This window comes from Drosophila rhopaloa, unplaced genomic scaffold, assembly GCF_018152115.1.
Source record: "Drosophila rhopaloa isolate 14029-0021.01 unplaced genomic scaffold, ASM1815211v1 contig_47, whole genome shotgun sequence".
Taxonomy (NCBI): Eukaryota; Metazoa; Arthropoda; class Insecta; order Diptera; family Drosophilidae; genus Drosophila; species Drosophila rhopaloa.
Window position 1 is genome coordinate 3,732,891 of NW_025335142.1, and position 18,645 is coordinate 3,751,535.

Genomic DNA, 18,645 nt, shown 5'->3' on the forward strand with positions numbered 1-18,645 from the left:
ACATGATTGGAAATTTTAAACCGAATTTAACAAGGTATGATATTTCAACACATGATCATTTTTTTCGAGGGTTATGATAAAAAAGCCAGATGTTTTTTTTCGGGTTTGTGGCAATAAAATATTTGTATAGGGTTTTTTTTTATAACTTTGACAAAATACGACACACGGTCAAAAGAATGAATGTTTTGTGCAGTTCGTTAAACAACGAAAATTGTATTTTTGCCAAAAATGGTGAGTACCGATTTTTCACCCAAACCGCCTGAAAAAAAAGATTCTTAGAAAAAAAAAGCATTTAAAGCAACCTTCGTATTAAATAACACATTCATTAACGATTTTATATTTTTGAGTTATATTATTTTATTTCATACACTTCGTACAATGCCTAACTAACTCTAATATGTATTCGGAAAATATTGGCTTTACCTATGTGAAAAGTACCTAAAATTCTAATAGCCGACAATATCAATTTCTGTGAAACATTTCGTATACTCTAGGATATATATGTATGTGTACATTTTTGTGACTTTCTAAAGGTAATGGTTCCTGAACCTACAAAAATATATATAAAATGATTGTATGAATCTTTTATCCTAACACTAATTAAGGTATTTTTTTATTACATGCTACATCATCAATTTTTATACATACCAGTTCGGTCAATCATTGTTTTATGTATAAAATTTTATATGCCAAAAATTTATAATAGCCCACAAAAATAATCATCAGTTATGATGTTTTATATATGAACCACTTATTTAAATATAGAATCTATTTGTGTATTATTGGCAGACTCAAAACGGTAAGATTATTCTCTAATATTAGAAATATATACAATTAAATGAGTTAGCTCAGAGGCTAAAATCTGACATAAATTGATTATTTAAAATTAGAAGGATACATTACTTATTACTATGACCGATTTGCCGATGTGCCCAAGACCATATAAACTCTACCATTCTTGCAAGCCCATCGAAATTTACGAATTCTGTGGACTAGTTTTGTGTTGGTATATCATAAGAAAATGGCAGGCTAAAAATAATTGCATAAGTCGGCCAATGACACTTTAAAGTGGCTCAATTGTCTATCTGCCATGCTCTCTTACATATTTATATAACAGCTCGCATAAATTCTTTTGTGAATATACAGTGATTTTAAGATCTTATCTTGGCTCTACAGTAACCAGAACACACGGCGCTAGGACTTGTTACTGTTGCAGCTGTTAACATTGTTGTTGTTGTACAAATAGGGTATCAGGTTGGGCTCAATCTCCAGCTGCTGCCTGAGTATTGAGCTCATGACGAATTCAGTGGACACAATGTGGCATTTTGGGTTTCCGTGCCGCGTGAGATCTGCGCAAAGATGCATGTCCGTGGGACAGGTCACAATGATGTAGGAGTCTGGTGCCTGAATGTGTGTTTCCGCTACAGCGCCACCGGTCCTTCGTTTTGGCTCCACTTTACCGCCAGACGATTCAATCATTCGGATAATTTCCTCTCGGGCTGGGAACACGTCCGGCGTCACATGAAAGTATTTTCCAGCAAACAGTGTGGAACGAGTGGGTGCGCAGAGAACAGTGTTCAGGTTAAACTGTAGGTTCTCGTCCACCGGTATGTGCTGGATGCGATACGGATCGGTTGGCACAAATTTACCAGCCTTGGCACTATCCGCTATCCAGCTTGATTTAAGCACAAAGTCCACATGACAGCAAGCCTGAATTAGTTTGCAGGTACGACTCTCGCGTGTCATTACCAGGTGAGTGGCATCTGCTGGGCTGTCCACCACAATTCCACCCAAAATCCTAATAAAGACAAAATCAAGGATAAGTATTTAAATTGTACGCTATTTAAATTTCATAATTTTGTACTCAAACTTCTACAAATGTAGTGTCTGCGCAAACTTTTTGATATTTTAGTTATACTTACACCACAGCCTTTTTTAATGCCTCAGCATCGGCGACCTGAGAGAAAATAACCTTCGGCGGCTTGGTGGTTGTGGGGAATTCAAGGCAGACAATTTGCTCTGGAAGCTGCTCCTGCTGGAATGAGTTCATCTTTTGGCGCTTTAGTTTGTGCTCGTTGCCATAAGGATCGGCCAGATGACGCTTGACTCGCTCGTGCGCCTCCTGGGTAAGATTAATGGGTGCCTTCCAAGCGGCTAAAAAGGAAAAATACACATTAGTATTCAATAGAACCAGGCATTAGTTGAGCTTTTGATTACTTAGCAGATGCGCCACCAAGTTGCATTCGATGCGGAATGGAGCGACCAGATTGTACTGCTGGTACTTGGGATTGTCGTACTGAGAGAGGCCGCTCAGGTTGCCAATGCAGACGTCGCTCAGCCAAAGGGCATTGACCATCGGGATGTTCCACTCCTTGGCCGCATTGAACTTGTTGCCCTCGAGCTGCTTGCACACGACCACAGTGTTCACCTTGGACAGATAGGAGGTGTAGATGGCTCCGCATTCCTCTGCCATCTGCTGTAGTCTCACGACCTCCTCGCCCTCGAATCCCTCAGAGGTTATGATGTAGCGTTCCAATGGCTTGCGGTAGCCAAACTGGCTAGGGAATGGCAGATGAAGCGGCTGCCAGGGAGGCATCAACTGCCGCTTGAGGCAAATATCACTTAGCCAGTAAGCGGTGACACAACGCTTGGCATCCCGTAACGCCTGCATCACCACGCCGTGTCGTTGAGTACGGCAGATAACGTGCGTCACCCGAGGACAGTAGACTCGTTCGATATCACCGCCAAACTGCCTGATCGTATCAAGCCAAATGGGAAGCTCATCGCCGTCTGTTTCGTCATATTCCACGATAAAGAACGTGCAGCCTACCAGAAAGAGATCTGCTGGCAGTTTTAGGTTCGGATTGTGGCCATAAAATTGCGGCATCGGTATCGGCGGCTGTCCAGGACGGCTCTGAATGTATCCGTGAGGTGTCCGCTGCACTGGCACTCCCACGCCCACACCCACACCTACTGGCATCTGTTGCTGCTGCTGCGGCGACTGTGGCGGAGCGACCACGATCTGCTGTTGGACCAGATGTTGCTGCGGTGCCTGCTGTTGTTGCGGTACGGCGACCACTCTGCGCATTTGCTGCTGCTGCAGCATTTGTTGCTGCTGCTGTTGCTGCAACATCAGCAACTCCTGCTGCGTTCGCGGAGGTCCAGGCACGCCGGCGGATGCGCTGTGTTGCTGGCCCATCATTCTCAGAGCTCCAGCTGCCGACGGAGGCTCCACATGTTGCTGCGGTGGCAGTTGTTGCTGGACAACCATCTGTTGCTGCTGCTGTTGTTGTTGTTGTTGTTGCAGCAACAATTGTTGTTGCTGCTGCTGAATGGCTCCGGTCACCACCACTTGTTGGACAATCTGTTGTTGTTGTGGCTGCTGCTGGCCATCGGGTAATTGAATTAGTTGCTGCTGAGCTCCATTATTTCCCAATCGGTTGCTCAACATGTTGGCCAAGGCCGTTTTGGTTTTCAGGTTCATCTGCTGTGGTGTTTGCTGGGGCTGTCCATCGGGTGCTGTGTGCAAAGAAGCGGTTACTATTTCAACAATAATTTCATTTGTATAGTCTGTTTTTTTCTCAAAGGATCTGATTATTTACTTAGTTTATATTCTCCGAATATTTGTTTGCAATATCCGGTGTCTAGTTATTACTATAATGTTCCCCTCATTCGATTTTTAAGAAAACACCATCAATTTCAAACCTAATTTAAGCTAGTTTTAAGCTTCAGAAATGAAATTTTTATATGGATTACAGTTGTTACCGATATAGTTTTTTAATTTAATTTTTAATTTCAAATTTGAATATAAAAATTTTTGTAGTACACCCTTAATGAGTAAATTAACTTCCGCTTGCCAATTCATTATGCTTGCCAATTCAATTTACTTATTTTAACTTCAGCTTTTGTATTCAATATACTCATTTTAAGGCAGGCTTGCACCTTGTTGGCGCCCAAAACCTGATTTTATTCTGGAATTTATAAAGTATGGTAGGTGTGGGAATAAAATTTTAGCCAGTTGTAGGGTACAGTTTATTGAAGCTTCACAATTTTTTTGAGTGCGATCCAAGCGAAGGGGGGAGGGGGAGTACCCAACAATGGCGGCATGTCCGCGAAAAACTCGTCCTCATGGCGGATTTTTTGGAATTTTAAGAAATAATCTGACACGCAAAAAACGAATATATTTTGAATCTGTACACTTGCTCGCATGGCTTGAACTAGGATAATTGAAAAAACATAAAAAATGCAAAAATTATGAGCTTTTAAAAAAAAAATCGGTTTTTTCCTCATTTTTTCGATACTCATTATTTTTTTTAAATAAACAATTTTTAATATTTTCAAAAGATCCTAGTCTATGCCATGCACATACTTCTGAGGAACATGTACAAAAAATTTCATGACGATTGCTCAATTTTTGCGGCTTGTACGACTTCCGCCAACTCGGAAAACATGGTTTCGAGAAAAACGCGTTTGAAAATTTGCACTATAATGGCAACGCGCTTGACACCGGTCCACCAAACGGCCGATAACTTTCGTAATTCAAGAGATTTCGACTTAAAAATTTAGGAGAGTAAAATTTTAACATGTATGTATCCGAAACTGCAAAAAAAAAAAATAGATTTTTTTGACCTCACAAGGTGCAAGCCTGCCTTAAGGATGTATAACATTTTGTAAAACTTTATGTAGCTCCTAGCAATACGTATATTTAACTTACTTGTTGTCATGACCAAAGTTTGCGTCATTATATTGGCATTTCCGGGAATAACGCCCGCAGCGCCTGGAGTGGTGGGCGTGCCCGGAGTGGACTGCTGCTGTGGCTGCTGGACAATCGTTTGTTGTTCTATCAGCTGTCCGTTGGGTCCAGTGATGAGCTGCACCGTTTGCTTGCCCAGCTGCTGCGGCCCTTGTTGCTGAATGGGAATCTGCTGGACGCGCAACTGTTGCCGCTGCATCAGCATTTGCTGGTTGGGATCATTTGGGTTAAAAGGCTGCTGTTGCGGCGACTGTTGCTGCTGCGGAGGTCCCACTCCCGGCTGCTGTTGAATTGGACTCAGGCCAGGAGTTCCGGCACGAACAACAACCTGTCTTTTTCCTTGCTGCTGCTGTAACCAGAGTACCTGTTGCTGAGGCGTTAATCCCGGTGGCATTTGCTGTTGGACAATAATATGCCCGGGCGGAACGGGACCGGCCGGTCGTGTTGTGACTATGTTGCCCGGTGCACCGGGTCGTGGCTGGTAAGCCACCTGCTGACGAAGCATTACTCGCGGTTTGTTCTGCTGATTCAACTTGGTAATGTACTCGGCACGCTTTAGAGTATCGAGGGACATAATATGTGCGTGAGTCTTTTCATCCACTACTATTTTCTGTTGTTGTGGCTGCTGCTGCAGTACCAGCTGTTGTTGTTGCGCCACCTGTGCCTGTTGTTGATGTTGTTGTTGTTGTTGTTGAGGTGGCGGTAGCACGATCTGCTGCTGAAGGGGTTGCGGTTGTTGCTGTTGTGGCTGGCCCGGCCAAGAGGTTTGCGGACGCAATCCTCGCGCAACAAATTGTGGTTGTGGTTGAGCCTGCTGCTGTGGGGTTGTTGGTCCTCCGGGCAATGGAGACTGCATTCCCACGCTACTGGTGGGCGTTCCCGGGGTGCTAGGCGCCATTTGACCGCCAGCAGGGCTCTGGGGTGACCAATGCTGCTGCTGCATTTGATGGTGTTGCGGTGATTGCTGCTGTTGCTGCAGTATTAGCTGTTGTTGTGGGGGAGGCGTGCGCTGCGGCAGTTGTTGCTGTGTGATGAGCTGCATTATTTGTTGCTGCTGTTGCTGCTGGGGGTCGTTGGGAAGTTTTTGCTGCAATATCTGTTGCTGTTGGGGAGGTTGCTGTTGTTGAATGAGTATTTGTTGCTGTTGTTGCGGCGGACCAACAAGCTGTTGTTGCTGCTGTTGTTGTTTTTGCATCATCTGCTGTTGTTGTAGGTACTGCAAGCGCTGCGGATCGCTAAGTATCTGCTGGTTTACAACAATCTGTTGCGGCTGTTGTTGCATTTGTATCCGTTGCTGTTGTTGCTGCTGCGGTATAATTTGCTGCTGCTGCAACATTTGTTGTTGATGCACAAGTTGCTGTTGGGTCTGATTGACAACGTAAACGTTTTGGCTTTGCGGATTTTGCGCGAGAATTTGTTGTTGCTGTTGCACGCTGAGCTGATTAAAGTGCTGCTGACTAATAATAAACGTTTTTTGTTGGGGATGCTGTTGTGACTGCTGAACTCCAAGGATTTGCTGCTGAAAAACGACAAAAAATGTTGTAAGTGTTTTTATATTTTAAGCGTAGTAATCAAACGAATCAAAAATCTTCGAATTGGTAAGTCGAAGCTTCTATGCTATTAATTTTCTGATCGCTCCTATGAAAGCTATATGATGATCTTATAAATAAACCTACCTGCTGAGGTTGTTGTTGTTGCAATTGCTGTTGCTGTGGAAATTGGCCAATAATCTGTTGCTGTTGCTGTGAAACTTGCTGCTGTTGCTGGACGTTAGATGGTGGTCGTTGAATTGTTTGCTGAATTATTCGCACTTGACCACCTCCCCCAAGCGCGATTTGCTGCTGTTGTGTAAATTGAACTTGTTGTTGTTGGGGGTGTTGTTGTGTTAGTTGTTGTTGCTGCGGTGCCTGGGAAAGCTGTTGCTGTGCCTGAGGAAGCTGTTGTTGCTGTTGCGGCTGCTGTTGTGTTTGCTGTTGAACGTGCAACATTTGCTGCTGTTTCTGCAAAGCTAAAGACATATGGCTCTGAATGATTTGTTGTCCTTGGGCCGTAGATGTGTTTATAACGTGGCGCTGGGTGATGACTTGTTGTCCAGGCTGAGGTTGTTGCTGTGCCAAGACCTGATGTTGTTGTTGCAGCTGCTGTTGTTGTTGTTGCTGTTGCTGCTGTTGTTGTTGTTGCTGTTGCTGCTGTTGTTGCTGCTGCTGTTGTTGCTGCTGCTGTTGTTGTTGCTGCTGCTGTTGTTGTTGCTGCTGCTGTTGTTGCTGCTGCTGTTGTTGCTGCTGCTGTTGTTGCTGCTGCTGTTGTTGCTGCTGCTGTTGTTGTTGCTGCTGCTGTTGTTGCTGCTGTTGTTGAATTTGCTAAAACGAAATGGGTATTAATATCTGCAAACATATAAAAAATATTTGTAATTTACTTGAGGATTTTGAGGTTGTGTCTGCTGTTGTAAGGTGGGCGTGGTGGGTTGTTGCTGCAGCGGAGATTGTCGCGGTGACGGGGTGTGTTGCTGTTGTGGTTGTTGCTGCTGCTGCGGTTGCTGTGGCATTTGTTGCTGTTGTGGTTGTGGTGCCATTTGTTGCTGTTGTTGCAACTGCTGTTGTTGCTTCAATTGTTGTTGCCTCATTATTAACGAGTCCTGATTGCTGCTCAATGCAGAACGACTTAACACCTGAGCCACTTGGACAGGATCCGTGGGATCAATAGGCTTCTGCTGGGAGAAGGATTGTTGCGGCTGGGCGGCATGTCCCGGAACAGCCTGATGCTGATGCAGCTTGGCTTGCATTGGTGGAGTTTGTGAAATCTGGGGTGACTGGGGAGAAATATGCTGCGGACTCTGCTGCTGCTGCTGCTGTTGTTGCTGGGCCAATTGTTGCTGCTGCTGCAACTGCATGCGCTGTTGCTGATGGACGGGCTGTTGGAAGGGTTGCATTTGTTGCTGTTGCTGCGGGGACATCATAGAAGGCGGTTGTGGCTGTTGCGGCGAGCCCATCATATGCTGCTGACGACTCTGCTGCATTTGTTGTTGCTGCTGACGCAAATGTTGCTGTTGGGCGCTTTGTGGCGAGGGCGGGGGTGGTGGAGTCATCTGTGGAGCAGGCGATTGTAGTTGACGAGGTGACTGTGGCGGCAACATATTGCTGGTGGTATGGTGTTGTTGCTGTTGCAAAGATGGTGAGGGTGTACTCGGAGGCATTACCGGCGAACGGTTTTGCACCATCCGTGGCGACTGTTGTTGCAGATTCTGCTGCTGCTGTTGTTGTTGCTGCTGCATTTGCATCTGCAACTGTTGTTGCTGCTGCAGCACTTGCTGTAATTGCTGCTGAATTTGTCTCTGCTGTTGTTGCTGTTGTGGAGTTAGAGCTTGACCGCTTTGAACTATTTGCTGCAATTGCATTTGATTCTGGTTCAAAATTTGTTGCTGCCGCATTAGGTGTTGGTGTATGACCTGTGGAGAAACAGGCACAGATTGTTGTTGTGGTTGTTGCTGTTGAACTTGTTGGGGAACTTGTTGCTGAACTATTTGCTGCTGTTGTATAATAGGTTGTTGTTGACCCACTTGTTGCTGCACACTTTGTTGTTGTTGGACTAACTGTTGGTGATGCTGAGGGGATTGGACGGGCTGCGGTGTCGTCGATGGTGTTCGTGGTGTCTGACGACCTGTTGGAGTTGTTGGCAGTCTGGGTGACTGTTGTTGGGGGTGTTGTTGCGCGTGCTGCTGTGGAATTGGCTGGGAAAGGGGCTGGGGATGCGGTAGAGGTTGCGGCTGTGGATGCTGCTGTGGATGCGCCTGGGGATCCTGTTGCATTAGTTGTTGCTGCTGAATCATTTGAATTTGTTGTTGTTGCTGTGTGTTTTTTATTTGCCTCTGCTGCTGTAGGATATTTTTGATCTGTTGCTGATTCTGTGGTTGCTGCTGTAGATTGGCGGGTATAATCTTCTGCTGCTGTATTATCAATTGCTGTTGATGCTGTGGGTGCGGAGGTGGAGCAGGTGCTTGGGGTCCGACTGGTTGCAACTGGTGTGGCGATTGTTGCGCTGACTGCTGCCCCTGCGGCTGGGGGCGCACAAATACCACTTGTTGCTGGGCGGGCACTGGCAATTGTTGCTGCTGGATTTGTTCGGCAGAGGCTTGCAGCTGGGATTTGATGCTGGCTATGCTCTTGGCAGCCAAACTGTCCTCCCCGAAGCCCAGGATGTCCGACAGTGTGGATGTAGGAGGTGTGTGCTGCTGGATGATCTGCTGCTGCTGTTGTTGTTGTTGCTGTTGTTGAAGTTGCTGTTGTTGCAGCTGCTGTTGGTGTTGCAACTGTTGCTGCTGGATTTGTTGCTGCGTGGCCTGCTGCTTTTGCGTTCTCTGTTTTTCGATCGGCTTCAGTAGTCTGGGATGATACGACTCCACCGGCATGCAGTTCTTGTATTTAAGGCTGTCTGTCACCCAGTCGGGAGTCACAATGATGATGGCATTCTTGGGCAGCGCCAGCGCCTTGTTGTAGATGCCACCGTTGGCCGCACCGCATACCAGATGCGTGTTAGTGGCCCCGAAACTATGCGTAACGACGGCACCATGGTAGGTCAACATGGCGTAGAGGCGCCTCCGATCCCCGGCCACCACATTGGTGATGGCCGCTCGAATGCCGCGCATCAGACGCAGCTGATTGGGACTCGGGTCGAAGGCCCGCGTCGAGGCCATTCGGCCCAGCTTTGCGCTATGCACGATCCATTGCTCGGTCACGGGAATTGCACTGTAAAGGTCAAGGTTCATAGACAGCTCCTCCTCGTTGTAGTTGGTGGCACATATCATATGCGTGATCTGGTCAGACAGAAACAGCTTCGACTGGGCGCCACCGCTCTTTAGAAAGCGTTCGATCTGTCAAAGGGTCAAGTTATAAGTTATTGTAATAAAAGTTTATAAGCGTTTAAGATCTATCTAATGTTGTTCAGCCTACCATAAAGTTAGCTTTAAATGTATGCAGTTTATAAACTGCCAATTGCCGATTCGTTTAATTTGTAATCATTAGCTGCCTGGATAAAGAAAATAAGGACTCAATAACAGAGTAAAAAATCCTACGAAATAAGTGGACTAACAAAGAGTATAAAATACCGCATAAAAGAGTATTAAATAGTCATATTTTCTTATGCAGGAAAAAACCAAAACAAACTCAGTTGATTTTTGCACCAATACTATAACGAACTCAAGTACACAAACACACGAGCAGGCGGCAATTTGCCGGCAACATTTATGGCGCGCTTTGCTAAGGTGCCCGGGTCACCCTTTCCGCCCGCGCTCGAGCCACCCTGTAAAAACAAACACAGACGCACGCACTCTACGCACACAAACACATGCACAATGTAAGTACAGCAACAGCGAAGGATTCTTTTCGCAGATTTACCTCGTCGTCCAGGTTTCCCACTACAAAGTAGATCACATCTTCGAACAGTTTGTCGCTTATCTTGAGGTTCTCCATGGCGCCGCCTTATTATTGAGCACTTGCACTTCTTTGGCGGCGCTAATTTCACTTTTGCTTTTGTTATTGCTACTGCGGCGGCTGCTCGTGGGCATCTACATTTCAACGTGTTTTCCCTCCTCTGCGCGACTTTAAGCCGTTCGTGAACTTCTGGTACTGTTGGGCGATGCAGTGCTTAACCTGAAGTGCATTTCAGTTGCAATTTAATACGGAAAAATTGCATTTAAACTTGGCTTTTTCTCGTTTATTACCGCTGCGCCTTCCACTAGTGTGGTTGCGGCTTGACTGTAATATAATACCGATACTACTCCCGAAAATTTACTACAAAATATCACAAAATACCAGAAAAATATAAATCCAAAAGGTTGGAAACTCTGATATCTTTAGCAGAGATTTGAACCTGGTTATTGTACACTTCACTGTGGGCCAAAAAGTTAATTTCTTTGCCAAAAAAATATTATATATATATTATATACATATATTAACAATTATTTGCTTTTTGCGCTATCTTATCATCAAATTGCATCTTAGTTTTACAATTCTTAAAAACCCAAAGATTCTCTAGACTGTCCAATTCTTTTTGTTTATTTGAATGGCTTGCCTGTCGATTTAAATAACAAATTACCAGATTTTCTCATCCGAATGTTTTCGAGCTAATTAGGCGCATTGCCACTCAGGCACTTATCATTTAGGCAAACATTTGTATGGCACATCTTCCGATTCAGTTGTTAGGTTAGCGCCCCAGGAAATCATCACTCTTATTAGTAGGTACGTACATACATTTATTTTAGCTCTGCTTGATTTACAAATTTATTTTAACTCGACATTTTGGCTTTCGCATTAATAATTTAACTCTGCAAGCAGCAGCGACCTATTTTATTATCAAATGTTCAGAGAAATTCCTTCAACCGCTTATGATTGGGAGCTCTTTAAAATTTAAATATTTTCCATGCAATATGGAGTCTTTGTTAAAACTTTAAGGCAAATGTAAATTATAAGAAGTTGAGGGAATCCCAGTAATGTACGAGAACTGTATATGTGTGTGGCTGGCTCCAACTTAAATTTATTATGCTCGTAATACTTACAGCTACGTACGATCAGGGTAAGTTTAGTTAATGTTACAGAAATAGAGATATATATAACTGTTGCAATAAATTTCGTGCTGCGTTCTGCCATCTTCGCTTCCCCGGCCTGAGAGATGGACTGATGACGGGATCTTGAGATTGGCTGGTGCGGTGGCGTTTAAATTTTACGGGGGAACGAGGAGCTTCAAATTCAGGTTAAACTTCCGCGCGAAATGCCTGCCCAATCCGGCAGTAGCCATCTTAGCACTAGGTTTTTCTTTAAAATTAAATATAGAGCATTTGAAGTGGGAACGGGGAACTGGCTGCATTTGAGGTTGTGGATATAGAAGGTGTAAGAGGTGAGTAAATTAGCTTGTCGCTGGGAACTTGTTGCAGGGTTGGATGATCGAAGTCTTTCGTGCCGGCACGGTTTCGGGCGTGGGAATGGCCTCTCCGGTGGTCACCTTGTTGGCAAAGACCTGCTTAACGCTGCCACCCTTCTGCTTGGCCATCTGGTAGTCGCCCGAGTCGAAGAACTTTTGCTGCGGGGAGAAATTAAGTTACATATATGAGCATGGTATGTGACTTTATGGATTTTCAATATTTTCCATTAGGTACAAAATATTTATTCATAAATCGATAAACTCCTGAGATATTTTCCAAACCAATATCAAAATTTAAACCTATTACTCTGTTTTCTATGAAACCGCATTGACAGTTTAGATTAGTTTTATAGATTTAGGAAAGCAATCATTACAAAATTATGTAAACAGCAACCCCATTAAGATGATCGAAAATATATAGATTTTATTGATGTTTTTAGGATATATGTATCTACAGTTAGCTATAACTATTGATTTAGAAGCAGTCCTTAGCTACATGGATTAAAAAGTTTTAGGAGGTCATAAGCACTCACCCCCTTCTGCAGCCTTTTCTGGAGAAAGGCCGAGTGACCTCCGGGTACTCGCATTCCACTGGGGTACTTGGACTTGAGCTTCTCCTCCTCGATCTTCTCGAGATCCGTGAGGTTGACCTGCTCGGCGGCCTCGTTGTCCTGGGGCGTGGTGGCCGGGCTGTTGCTGTTTTCTTCCGCGGAGCTCATTGTGGACTGCCTTTTGGGGCATAGGCAAGTGAGAGATTGAGATTAGCGAAGGTACGAAAATGGCGACATGGGAGATGGGGGGCAATGAAAGAAGGAATCACAGGGGTAACGAAAATCGGAGGCGCGCAAAATGCTAAGATAAAATTGCATTTCATCACACAGACACACGCACACTGGCAGGGAAATCCAGGGCAGGCGCACTCACACTTGCTAATATATGGACGCGAAATATTATAGTAATAATCGGATGTGCAAATATTGCTTTAATTTTGTATATATACCCATACGCAGGCGATAAGCCGTTTGTGTGTGCATGTTTGTACATGGATGTGTGTGCAAGGCGTAGTTGCTCACCTTTTGCCTGTAAAATTTGACGATTAACTGTTGTTTTCCTCCTCCTTTTGTTCTTCACCCTTCTTCTGCTTATGCGTCTCCTTCCCTGGAATCGAATCGGTTTTGCTTTGCCAATTAGCGTGCCGAATTAGCGAAGTTCACAGCTATTCGCAACCAATTGGGGGAAATGCTCTCGGGCCCGACTAAATCAGGCTGTTACACGATATTTATATATGGAGTGACGGAAATTCTCAAGGCGATTCAAAAGCAAAATTATTTTATCACTTTACAGACGCGCTGGGAGATGATGCAAGCAGTGTGACCGCAGTTCGACCGTTAGACATGACTTTGCTGCGTGAGAGATATACTAAAAAAGGCCATAAAACAAGTATGCCTATCGGTGGAGAACTTTGATAAGGGCGAAGCAGTGAATTTAACCAATTGGGAATTATTACTTTAATTCCCAGTTAATATTTTTTAAGTTAAGGCTTATGTTATGGCTAAAAATATTTAACGCAACTGTAATTATTATTATGTGTGAGCTGAAATAAAATATGTTATTTATATTTAATATTGTGATAAATTAAAAACTTTTTACAAACGTTTTAGTACTTGTATATATTTAATCTCAAAATTGCATTTCCTTAAAATAAATATCGCAGAATTTAAAAAACCAACAAGCTCGATACTATCGCGATTATTTAGGGACCTTGATAGTGCCACCGCTGGCTAGAAAGCCCATCCAAAAAATAACAATTGGAAAAAGGGCGATAATTTCGACTGATAAGGAGAGTACGAGTAGTCGAGCAACGGGAAGTCATTGACAAAGTTCTTTGGGACTAAAAACTGGAAGTGAGGGCACAAAGGACGAGCAATCACACAAACCACGCCCACAATGACTGCGTTGCGTTACATGGGTTGGTTGACCGGCTGCTCCGTCTTTACAGCCTTCGTGTCAATCATTTGGCAGGCTTTTCTATCGCTGCAGACCCTTAACAGGACGACGGTTCTGCTCACCGGCCTCTTGGCGATCGAGGGGTAATACTATAATAGTTTGTTATGGCACTATTTATTTATCTGTCCCAATATTTTAGATCACTTAAGCGACAAGCCCTGGAACCGGCGCCCAAAGTGGCCATCGGATACGGGGCATGCACTGACTTACAGATAAACGCCACTGAGTTTCTAGAGCGTTACTACAGTCGGCGCATCCCCGTAGTCACTACAGGATCCCGGGAGATCGTCAACAACGAGGACGAGCTGCTGCAGTCCTTTGCCTATTACTTTCAGAACGGTGCTGCAGCGGAGTAAGTTGGTATAATTAATGGTGGTCCGGGAATTCACCGTTAAATTTATAAAAGTGTAGAAGGATTTAAAATATCTTATTAATTATGAATGATTAGTTTTCGAAGCATTGGTCAACAAAGCTTTAGGTTTCCTTTATTTTTAAAATTTGTCTTTAAATCCAGTGGATTTATGCATTTGATTAAAGCCCCTAACCAAAAACTTGGTGTCATTCAGTTCCAATGGATATACGTTACAAATCGTTAGTGGTTAACTGCATTCATTTGACCAGATAAAATTTAGTTTTGAATAAATATTTTAGGTTACATAAAAATTGTTATATGTAGTCATGAACTACCGATTAAAATTTTCTGTTCTCCTTTCAGGCGTGTAATGGCAAATAGTACTCTCTTTAAACAGTTGGTGGGCTACGCTAAGGTGATGGATAAGGAGCGGATCCAGTGGTACATGGGTGGAAACGCCCCGCTGATGGCTGTGCGTTTTTTTATGGAGGGAGCTGAAGTTTTACTGGGCGCCCACATGTCGAAAAAGTAATATCTAAAATATAAACTAAAAATTTCTGTTAATTAATTCCAAAATATTCTCCAGATTGCGTCCGCTTTTGCCCAAGGAGATCCGTCTGGCAGGGGACGAGATTCCGAACGATGATATACACCTTATTCTGGAGTACAAGGCCGGCGACACCTGGGGCTCGTATGTGGCGCCCCGCGCCAATCGCTACATCCTGCACAACGACCGAAACAATCCGCATCTGAGCGCCGTGGAGCAGTTGACGGATGCGCTGAAGGTGTACCACCCGCAACTGCTGGTTGTAAGTGGTCTTCAAATGATGGACATGTTCACCTTTAATCCTGGCGAGCGTGAGGCACGACTGCAACAAGTGCAGAGGCAATTGACCAGCCAGCCGGCCGATACTCTGAACCACTTCGAGATGGCCTCTTACGTGGAGTTAAGGCTACTGCAGCAGCTCCAACATTTTGTCCTGCCCTTTGTAGACTCCTTGGGTATGAACGAACAGGAGCTTTCCAACCTGCAGCAGGTGTTGGCCTACGGACGGACTACCCTGGCAACGGATTGGAACCCTCGCATTGCTCACACCCTCGACCAAATGCGGCAGGTTTTTATTAGTATGCTAGAGGACTTCAGCGACCGAAGCTCTGGTGATCCCAGGCGGCGTCGCATTTCGCGGATCCACGTTCATACTTTGGCCTACCAGGCCATACTCACCACAGCCGGATCCAAGTGGAAGAACACCCGGGCTGCGGCGGCCAAGGCGGCCCTCACTGCTCACCGATACGTCTGCAAGTCCCAGTTTGTGAGTCCATTAATCTAATATTAAGCATGTTATGAAAATGATTTTTTTAGTTTAACGTTAGATATTTGATATCCGAGTTTATTCTTTACTATTAATATGTTTTGTTAAACGTTTTATCGAATCTTAATAGCCTCGTTTGGTCCCCCTACTCTTACACTGATAATAATTTAATTCACCTTCGGCAGATCAATCCGGAGGCAGTTCTACAAGTTCTGGACGATAGTTTTGCGACCTCAGCGCAGACGGATGCGCCTCGCATGCGCATCGGAGCAGCCAGTCCCGTGCCCTGTTGGCGGGAGTATATCGAGTACGGTCGCCAGCGGCACCGTCTCGAGGTGGAGATTTGTGTGGCCCCAGTACTGGTCTGTCGCGAGGCCAGGAAAACGGCCGGGGCGGGCGACAACATTTCCGCCTCTGGATTGGCGGCACAGTTGTAGAATCGTCGATTACAATGGGACCAGAAGAGACTGCATAGCATTATACTAGAAACCTGCAATCCAAGACTCGAATAGAAGGCCAGGACGTAACCCCGAAGCATTCCCCCGCTGGATGGACATGGACTCGGCACGTTTAGCACCTTAGTGACCTTAGAAACGCGTTACCTTCACACAAATCTGACGAAAATGCTCAAGCGATAGCACCAAGAAAACAACGAGTCCCATAAGACTACATATCCAGATGAGCTTTTAAGGAAAGTGCTGATTTCCGCACTTGTCCTCTCATCATCAACGTATATTCCATGTGTTCAAAATTATTCCTAATGCAACAGCATCGAAGTTCGGAAACGAATGCCACCTAGTCCTAAGTTTTGTTAGTCACTAAATCTATGTTTTGACATTTTTGAGCCATTCCTACTTACAATTTGTTTTGCGCACTTGGTTTCAAACTCAAAAATGCGGCAAAGAATTAAACGGGCCTTTCCGCACTGTAAGATAGTTGTTTAAATCCCAGTCCAAAACATTTAATTTATATCAATTTTTTAAAATTTATCATTTGAACACAAAAATTTGTGATTCGTCTACATTGGACCTTTATGTTTATATTTGCTGTCTCCTATGTTTTGAAATCCTTCAAATTCAGCAGCACACAAACTCCCCTTTCCGCAACTGTCTTACAACTGCGAAACGCACTGTTTAAACACACATTTACACATATATTTTTCTACACCTAAGTATACGCATATAAAACTGGCAGATGTAGAATAAATTCCTGTTAAAAGCTTCAAATTGAAATTGTACAGGCTAAGCGAGATGCTCAAACTGGGGTTCGCGGTCCCCACACGTTGGTCCTTTAGGTGTGGCCGGCTGGGGATGGCCAGCATCACAGGAGAGGCCAGACTCTCTGTGGACAAAGGGAAAGCAACAAGGGACCAGCAGGAGCAGAGCGAGAAGCAGGAAGATGCGGAATCTGAGTACCAGACGGCGGAAGGTTCTGCAAGGGTAAACAGAAACGAGGCTGTGCTGATCAATCATGCCATTCAGGAGATCCAACGCAGGCCACTGGAAGTGCCCACAATAATTGGAGATGAGCCGGTGTACACCATGGATAAGCAACGGGTCTCTTGCCCTCATCAACTTAAGATGATCCTGGCACAGGTTTACTACGCCAATCGTAAGCAAATCGAGACTGCAATTAAGTCGGCTTTGTCGGCGCAGGGCACTTGGAGTCTGGTACCCATCGCAGAACGTCTGGCAATTTGGCGGCGTGCGGCAAACATCATCGAGGAGGACGAGTTGCGATTACGAGTTTTCCTGATGTTGACCCTAAGCAAAACTGCCGACGATGCGACGCGGGACATCAGGCGGCTGCTCAGCTCGCTGAGGGCCAACGCCGACTATCTGGAACACTTGTCAGAGCTGCGCTTCGAGATCCAAGGCGATATGAATGTCTTCCCCAGTTTTCACTTACGGCCCATGGATGGCTTCGTTGCTGCCTTAGCTCCATTTGAATCGGTGGCTTTGTCCGCCAGTTTGGCTCTCTGTCCTGCACTGATGGGCAACACCGTGCTGTGGAATCCCTCTTTGGAGGTGGCACCAGCCAGCTTTCTCATCCACCGCGCATTTCAGGAAGCTGGTCTGCCCAGCGGAGTGGTCAATTTTGTGCCCGCCAACGAGCGTCTGTTCCTGGACACTATCACGGATGCCGTACATTTTGCCGGATTGAATTCCCAAGGCAGTGCGGCTGGTTACAGGCATGTGCACAAGCTGGTGAGCGACAGGATGGAGCGGTACATCTGCTTTCCCCGTCTGGTGGCCGAGTGTCCGGGTCAGAACTTTCATTTTGTCCATGCCAGCGCAAAGGTGGAGTCCGTGGTCTCTGCTACCATGCAGGCGGCCTTCGGATTCGCCGGGCAGTATGCCAACTCGTTGTCTCGCATGTACGTGCCCTCATCTCTGTGGCCGCGAGTCCAGGCAGATTTGCTAGAGGCCACGGAGCAGCTGATCATAGGAGATCCAGTCCAGCTGGAAACGGATATGGGGGCGATTGTCAATGTGGACGGATTCCACCGGATGCAGAAACTTCTGGAGCGCACTAAGAACATGGATCAGTTGTGCGGAGGCTTTTGCGACGACAGCATTGGTAGGTTCGTTCAACCTACGATCATCAGGGTGACGGATCCACTGGATTCGCTGTTGTGCGAGCCCTGCAGCGGACCCTTCTTGCCGGTGTTTGTCTATGCAGACGATTCCTTTGGGGAGGCACTTAAGCTGGCCGCTAACCAGTCCAGGTATGCGCTCTCCGGATCTATATTCGCCAGTCGGGATGAGGTGATCCTCCACTGCCTCAACCAACTGCGCATGTCCGCCAGCAACCTTTACGTGAACGAGCGATGTACTGGCAGCAATTATGGATTGACTCCGTTTGGTGGCAATCGCCTGTCCGGGACGAACGACAAGTCCGGATCTGCTTACTTTCTCATGCGGTGGAGCTCGCCACTACTCATCGAGGAGACGGTGGAGGGGCCAGCTCCGTCACAGGGATCCAAAAAGTTTCCCTAAGCTTGCCGATGGGTTAGGGATAATTTAAAAACTATAATAAAACTGTTCTTCAACAAAGATAAAGTATTATCGTAGTTTGCGCAAGTTACTTCAAAAATAACGGAAAGAATCGTCATGCAGGTGGAATCATTTCGAATTTTTTCTTCACACTGGCGCGAGTTACCTATCGATAGCTAACGCGATAGTTGCGTCCAAATTATTAAAACTGTTTACCTTCCGTCTCAAAATCAAAACAAACAGCTTCGTAACTCGAGCTATTGAGTTAGCCCAATGAGGGCACGATTATCGCGTAAAGCAACTCAAGGCAGT

General features: G+C 45.3%; 4 protein-coding genes across 4 annotated transcripts; 2 read left to right on the forward strand and 2 right to left on the reverse strand.

Annotated features, from left to right (window-relative positions):
• Window positions 1-325: 325 nt before the first annotated feature.
• Window positions 326-10,491, reverse strand: LOC108041149 (PAX-interacting protein 1). Its single transcript, XM_017118969.2, has 7 exons — window positions 10,144-10,491; window positions 7,170-9,620; window positions 6,430-6,966; window positions 4,715-6,269; window positions 2,218-3,519; window positions 1,923-2,154; window positions 326-1,798 (listed from the first exon to the last, which is right to left on the reverse strand). Exons 1-7 carry the CDS (start codon window positions 10,216-10,218, stop codon window positions 1,195-1,197), a joined length of 6,756 nt encoding a protein of 2,251 aa, XP_016974458.1. The 5' UTR covers window positions 10,219-10,491; the 3' UTR covers window positions 326-1,194.
• Window positions 10,492-10,976: 485 nt separating this feature from the next.
• LOC108041211 (alpha-endosulfine) lies at window positions 10,977-13,056 on the reverse strand. Its single transcript, XM_017119073.2, has 3 exons — window positions 12,739-13,056; window positions 12,199-12,394; window positions 10,977-11,824 (listed from the first exon to the last, which is right to left on the reverse strand). The coding sequence occupies exons 2-3, from the start codon at window positions 12,382-12,384 to the stop codon at window positions 11,651-11,653; spliced, it is 360 nt and encodes a 119-aa protein (XP_016974562.1). The 5' UTR covers window positions 12,385-12,394; window positions 12,739-13,056; the 3' UTR covers window positions 10,977-11,650.
• Window positions 13,057-13,439: 383 nt separating this feature from the next.
• Window positions 13,440-16,563, forward strand: LOC108041088 (ADP-dependent glucokinase). Its single transcript, XM_017118876.1, has 5 exons — window positions 13,440-13,755; window positions 13,812-14,024; window positions 14,388-14,552; window positions 14,611-15,337; window positions 15,523-16,563. The coding sequence occupies exons 1-5, from the start codon at window positions 13,613-13,615 to the stop codon at window positions 15,772-15,774; spliced, it is 1,500 nt and encodes a 499-aa protein (XP_016974365.1). The 5' UTR covers window positions 13,440-13,612; the 3' UTR covers window positions 15,775-16,563.
• A 24-nt stretch (window positions 16,564-16,587) lies between these two features.
• LOC108041079 (delta-1-pyrroline-5-carboxylate dehydrogenase, mitochondrial) lies at window positions 16,588-18,488 on the forward strand. The gene has a single exon (XM_017118866.2). The coding sequence runs from the start codon at window positions 16,588-16,590 to the stop codon at window positions 18,334-18,336; it is 1,749 nt and encodes a 582-aa protein (XP_016974355.1). The 3' UTR covers window positions 18,337-18,488.
• The last annotated feature ends 157 nt before the right edge of the window (window positions 18,489-18,645 follow it).